Below are 7,179 nucleotides of genomic sequence, written 5' to 3' on the forward strand. Positions count from 1 at the left end.
TCTGCTTTGTCTCGGTCAATGTTGTGCACAAAATCCAACACTACCACAAGAGTAGTCACTGTCCGGCGACCAAATCCTAGTGAAAATCTCCGGTGGTACTGTAACTGTCCAAAGAAAATTTTCCGGCGAAGTTCCAACGTTGCATGGGCCACCTTCCGGCCATTTTTTAGCGACAACTCTTCAGGACAGATTGTTTCCCTTGCAATTCCGAGCCTACCCATCCAGGTTACACCAAATTCCGACCACTTTTTTTATTTTTGATTTCAAAAAGTTGACTTCCGGCCATTTTTTGAAAAAGTTCCTTCAGAACAGTTGAGTCTTCTGGTAATTCCGATCCTACCCCTACTGTTTTTATTTCATTCCGACCACTTTGAATATTTTCCGGCTGCAACAGTAACTTTCCAACTGCTACAGTAGTTTACTATTCTGGTTCAGTGTTCCTTACTCTATTTTCAGTGGATTACAATTGATTATTTCTCTTATTTGGTAATAATTTACAAGATGTCTTTGGGAATTGATGTTTTTGGGTCTAAAAGCATGAGTTCTGGAAACTCTAATGTTATGATTACCTCGGAACCTTTAATGGGAGGTTCAAACTACTTAGCTTGGGCTTCATCTGTCGAGTTGTGGTGTAAAGGTCAAGGTGTGCAAGATCATCTGATTAAACAGTCTAGCGAAGGAGATGAAAAGGCGATAGCGCTTTGGGCAAAAATTGATGCTCAAATATGTAGCATCTTGTGGCGTTCTATTGATTCTAAGTTGATGCCTTTGTTTCGGCCATTCCAGACATGTTATTTGGTTTGGGCAAAGGCTCGTACGTTATACACTAAAGATATATCTCGCTTCTATGATGTGATATCACGAATGACAAACTTAAAGAAGCAAGAATTAGATATGTCTACTTAAAGAAGCTGGTAATTCTTTTGCTTGTGTTTCCCAGTCTAGTACTCTTGGACCATGGGTCATGGACTCAGGCGCTTCTGATCATATCTCTGGTAATAAATCACTTTTGTCGAATATTGTATATTCACAGTCTCTTCCTACTGTTACTTTAGCCAATGGATGTCAAACTAAGGCACAAGGAGTTGGACAAGCCAACCTATTGTCTTCTATCACCCTAGATTCCATTCTTTATGTTCATGGTTGTCCTTTTAGTCTTGCATCTGTTAGTCGTTTGACTCGTGCCCTCAATTGTGGTATATAGTTTATTGATGATTCTTTTATTATGCAGGACCGCAGTACGGGACGGACAATTGGTACAGGTCGTGAATCAGAAGGTCTTTACTACCTTAACTCGCTCAGTCCTTCCACAACATGTCTAGTTACAGATCCTCCAGATCTAATCCACAAACGTTTAGGACATCCGAGTTTATCCAAACTTCAAAAGATGGTATCTAGTTTATCCAGTTTGTCTAGATTAGATTGTGAGTCGTGTCAGCTTGGGAAACATACCCGAGCTTCCTTTACGCGTAGTGTTGAGAGTCATGCAGAGTCTGTTTTCTCCTTGGTTCATTCTGATATATGGGGTCCTAGTAGAGTCAGTTCAACCTTGGGATTTCGTTATTTTGTTAGCTTTATTGATGATTACTCAAGATGTACTTGGCTTTTCTTAATGAAAGATCGTTCTGAGTTATTCTCTATATTCCAGAGTTTTTGTGCTGAAATCAAAAACCAATTTGGTGTCTCTATCCGCATTTTTCGCAGTGATAATGCCTTAGAATATGTATCTTTTTAGTTTCAGCAGTTTATGTCTTCTCATGGAATTATTCATCAGACATCTTGTCCTTATACCCCTCAGCAAAATGGGGTTGCAAAAAGAAAGAATAGGCACCTTATTGAGACTGCTCGCACACTTCTAATTGAGTCTCGTGTTCCACTGCGTTTTTGGGGCGATGCAGTTCTCACAGCTTGTCATTTGATTAATAGGATGCCTTCATCTCCCATCAAGGGTCAAATTCCACATTCAATATTGTTTCCCCAGTCAGCCTTATACCCTCTTCCACCTCGGGTTTTTGGGAGCACATGTTTTGTTCATAACTTAGCCCCAGGGAAAGATAAGTTAGCTCCTCGTGCTCTCAAGTGTGTCTTCCTTGGTTATTCTCGTGTTCAGAAGGGATATCGTTGTTATTCACCTGATCTTCATAGGTACCTTATGTCAGCTGACGTCACATTTTTTCGAGTCTAACCCTTTCTTCACAACTGATGTCACTTCTGCTGACCACCATGACATATCTGAGGTCTTACCTATACCGACTTTTGAGGAGTTTAGTAATCCTCCTCCACCTTCAACCACAGAGGTTTCACCCATACCAACTTTTGAGGAGTCCAGTGTTATCCCTCCTAGTTCCCCAGCCACAGGAACACCACTCTTGACTTATCATCGTCGTTCGCGCCCTACATCAGGCCCATCTGGTTCTCGTCCTGCACCTGACACGGCTCCTACTGCGGATCCTGCTCCTAGTACACCGATTGCACTTCGAAAAGGTATACGGACCACACTAAACCCTAATCCTCATTATGTTGGTTTGAGTTATCATCGTCTGTCATCTCCCCATTATGCTTTTATATCTTCATTGTCCTCGGTTTCCATCCCTAAGTCTACAGGTGAAGCATTGTCTCATCCAGGATGGCGACAGACTATGAGTGACGAGATGTCTGCTTTACATACAAGTGGTACATGGGAGCTTGTTCCTCTTCCTTCAGGTAAATCTACCGTTGGTTGTCGTTGGGTTTATGCAGTCAAAGTTGGTCCCAATGGCCAGATTGATCGACTTAAGGCACGTCTTGTTGCCAAAGGATACACTCAAATATTTGGGCTAGATTACAGTGATACCTTCTCTCCAGTGGCATCAGTTCGCCTTTTTCTATCCATGGCTGCAGTTCGTCATTGGCCCCTCTATCAGTTGGACATTAAAAATGCCTTTCTTCATGGTGATCTTGAGGATGAGGTTTATATGGAGCAACCACCTGGTTTTATTGCTCAGGAGGAGTCTCGTGGCCTTGTATGTCGCTTGCGTCGGTCACTTTATGGTCTAAAACAGTCTCCTCGAGCCTGGTTTGGTAAGTTCAGCACGGTTATCGAGGAGTTTGGCATGACTCGTAGTGAAGCTGATCACTCTGTGTTTTATTGCCACTATACTTCAAGTCTATGTATTTATCTGGTAGTCTATGTTGATGATATTGTTATTACTGGCAATGATCAGGATGGTATTACTAATCTGAAGCAGCATCTCTTCCAGCACTTTCAAACTAAGGATCTAGGCAGATTGAAGTACTTTCTAGGTATTGAGGTTGCTCAATCTAGCTCAGGTATTGTTATTTCTCAAAGGAAATATGTGTTAGACATTCTTGAAGAAACAGGGATGATAGGTTGCAGACCTGTTGACACGTCGATGGATCCGAATTCTAAACTTCTGCCTGGAAAGGGGGAGCCGCTTAGCGATCCTGCAAGCTATAGGCGGCTGGTTGGTAAATTAAATTATCTCACAGTGACTAGGCCCGATATTTCTTATCCTGTGAGTGTTGTAAGTCAGTTTATGAATTCTCCCTGTGATAGTCATTGGGATGCAGTTGTCCGCATTATCCGGTATATAAAATCGGCTCCAGATAAAGGATTACTGTTTGAGGATCGAGGTCATAAGCAGATCGTTGGGTACTCGGATGCTGATTAGGCAGGATCACCTTCTGATAGACGTTCTACGTCTGGATATTGTATTTTAGTAGGAGGAAATTTGGTGTCCTGGAAAAGTAAGAAACAGAATGTAGTTGCTCGGTCTAGTGCAGAAGCAGAATACCGAGCAATGGCTATGGCAACATGTGAACTAGTCTGGACCAAACAATTGCTCAAGGAGTTGAAATTTTGTGAAATCAGTCGGATGGAACTTGTGTGCGATAATCAAGCTGCACTTCATATTGCATCAAATCCGGTGTTTCATGAAAGAACTAAACACATTGATATTGATTGTCACTTCGTCAGAGAAAAAATACTCTCAGGAGATATAACTACGAAGTTTGTGAGATCGAATGATCAACTTGCAGATATTTTCACCAAGTCCCTCACTAGTCCTCGCATTGATTATATATGTAACAAGCTCGGTACATATGATTTATATGCTCCGGCTTGAGGGGGAGTGTTAGAGATAGCTATGTAATTGTCCCACATTGGAATAGGAGTAGTATCCCCTTTGTATAGAGTAGCTATAAATCGCACCTCTTGTATTGCATCACATACAACAATATCAATATATCATATTTTCTCCCGTGCCTTCTCACACCACGAAAATCGAATGTAGCTATGAAAAATGCGACGTACTTGAGGTGAATTAGTGGTTTCAGCGTAGCTAACAAAAAACGACCAAATTTATGGGAACTCAAATCCAAGACTTTAAGAAGCCTCATCAAATTAATAACTTGACTGAAGGGATTCCAATATAAAGATTCTCCTCCATTGGTGGTTATCAGTGACCTCAAGTGTTGGTGGAAAGGCTTCCGTGTTTTGGATGCAAACTTGGAAAGCTCATTACTGAAACTGAACCTAACTCGACTTTCCTTCAAATCAGAATGTTGAATGTTCCCCCTCACTACAAACATAAATTTTTCTTCTCTACTCCTCTCCAAGCAAAAGTGAAGCACTACGTCATGAACCTGGCAGTATTTGACTTTACCGTTATATCTTCACCTTGAAACCATTACCACGTTACTGCTAATGAGATCCATCAAGTAACCTTCAGCTGTCTCTTCTATTAATCTCCCAGATTCAATGTTCTGCACGAAGCCTTCCGCTATCCATAAACTTATCAATTTAGACACTGGAGTCCTTTCGCCCTCTGGAAACATCCCCATGTAGAGAAGGCAAGGTCTTAAATAGTCGGGTAAGTTATCATAACTTAACTGCATAGTTGCCCGACTATAGTCTTCAGACTCACGGTCAAGATAGGAAAATAGAGCTTTTTTAACCTCATGCCACCAAGATATTTCCATTTTCTTCTTTTTGATTATCCCAGCTACCAAGACAACCACTAGGGGCAACCCTTTGCATCGTCTTGCAACATCTAGACTCACATTGTGTAGTTCAGGTGGGCAAGCTTCGTTTTGAAACACTTTTTTCTGCAACAATTCCCTACTCTCTTCGGGTGTGAGGAATGGAAGGAAATAAAGATCAGTATGGAGCTTGACATGTTCACCCACTTTCTCAAGACGAGTTGTTACTATAATTCTGCTTCTATTTACAGCATCAGGGAAACAAAGTCTTAAGTCATCCCATGCCATAAAATCCCACATATCATCCAAGACAATGAGATATCTCTTTCCTATTAAGCTTTTCCTCAGCTTGTCAGCTAGTTCGCCAAGTGATAATTGAAAAACAGCTACGATTTCCAAAATAATAAAAATTTCATTAGAATTTCAAAAATAATCAAAATTTAGCCACATTTCATGTAAAGATAAATCTGAATGAAACATTGTTCAAAATTTGAAAAATATTCCAGCATAATATATTGGAGTTCAAATTTTTTACATGTGAACTTCCAGCATAATATGCTAGAAGTTCATATACAGGTGCTCCAATCTCCAGTATATTATGGTGGAACTTTCCGTATGCTGTAATTCTAATATAATATGCTGGAAGTTCATATATAGGTGCTCCAATCTCCAGCATATTATGCTAGAACTTTCCGTGTGCTAGAGTTCAACCATAATATGCTAGAAGTTCATACACAAGTGCACCAATCTCTAGTATATTATGCTGAAACTTTCCGTGTTGCAGTAAAATAGTGACTATTCTTCAATGACTTTACAAATGTTGGCTATTTTTCAGTTACCAGTCCGAAAACTGGCTAGTCCGTGCTATTTTATTGTTGTTGGGATAAAACAATTTTAAAATACTCTTAACATGGTGTGTAATATTATTCGTTTTGAGTCGAGCTTGCACAGTATTCCCTAATAAGCCTTACACTGTTAAGAATAATCAATACTTCATAAGTAGAATAATTTTTCTTTTCTACTTTCTATGTGAGATTTTATTTACACGTCCAACAAAAATAACCACAAAAGTACAGCTGGAGAACACAACGAATGCATACATTGAGACAAAGACACGTCTAAATCTAATAATCTAGTGAATTCTACGCAGGGAAAATATACCCATGTTTGTTATTGTGGCTTTTAACAATTCTTTTTGTATTTTTTCGGTAGATTTATTTTATTATTTAGAAAATTATTATTCTAATATATTTGGAAAAGAAAAAGCTATTGTCATTATAGGATTGAAAAACCATTCTCGAGCTCCTATAGTTCTAAGACTACTTGGACTCTATATATAAGAATGGTAGGTTGACACTTCTACTCTTTGATTTTACCTCTGGATTAAGTTTAGTTGAATCTCGTTCAATTTATGTGTAACTTTTTCTTATCTATATGTTTTGTATCATTGTATGTGATTGTGTGCTAATTAATTCATAATCTTCCGCAACAGTATTGCTTCACAATGTTTTGTTTACTAACCGAAAATCAAAAAATATTTTCTGTGGAAAAATATTTTCTACTCTTACAGTGAACAAGAGTCTTGTACAATGAACAAGATATATGTATTACTAGTGTCTAAAAGACTTCTTAAAAAAACTAAGAGATAATATAGAAAAACAAAATAATACTCTTCAAATTATAGCCAAGTACTCTTTAGTCTTCTACACTTCCACCCCAGTCACTGGGGTGTAATGAAATCGATAAACCGCACCAACCCAATAATCTGAGTCAAATCGAGAAAAAAAATTCGATTATGGTTTGGTGTTGGAAAAAAGAAACCCGATGATATTTAGTTTGGTTTGGTTTTACCTAAAAAAAAGTCAAATCGAAACCAAACCAATCCGACATTATATGTATAGAAGTTTTAAATATATTTAATACATAAAAATATTTGTTATGGTGTAGTTTATAAATATTTCTTAGCCTTTTTCATAATTTTATCTTTTAACGTATTATTTCAAGCTTGGACTTATAATTTTTGGAAGGCTGTTTCCAAATAGACCCCCGACATCTTTCCCTCCAAGAACTTCCCACCTTGCTCTTGGGGAGACTCGAACTCACAACCTCTCGGTTGGAAGTGGGGGTTGCTTACCATTAGAGCAACCTCCGGCGTCCGTAATGTTAGTAAATCAAATAAATCCTAAACCAAATTAAATC

At 38.8% G+C, this 7,179-nt stretch overlaps 1 protein-coding gene across 1 annotated transcript; it reads right to left on the reverse strand.

Moving 5' to 3' along the window:
- Positions 1-4,674: 4,674 nt before the first annotated feature.
- LOC142161958 (late blight resistance protein R1-A-like) lies at positions 4,675-6,145 on the reverse strand. Its single transcript, XM_075218249.1, has 2 exons — positions 6,142-6,145; positions 4,675-5,366 (listed from the first exon to the last, which is right to left on the reverse strand). The coding sequence occupies exons 1-2, from the start codon at positions 6,143-6,145 to the stop codon at positions 4,675-4,677; spliced, it is 696 nt and encodes a 231-aa protein (XP_075074350.1).
- Positions 6,146-7,179: the final 1,034 nt, after the last annotated feature.

This window comes from Nicotiana tabacum, chromosome 7, assembly GCF_000715075.1.
Source record: "Nicotiana tabacum cultivar K326 chromosome 7, ASM71507v2, whole genome shotgun sequence".
Classification (NCBI taxonomy): Eukaryota; Viridiplantae; Streptophyta; class Magnoliopsida; order Solanales; family Solanaceae; genus Nicotiana; species Nicotiana tabacum.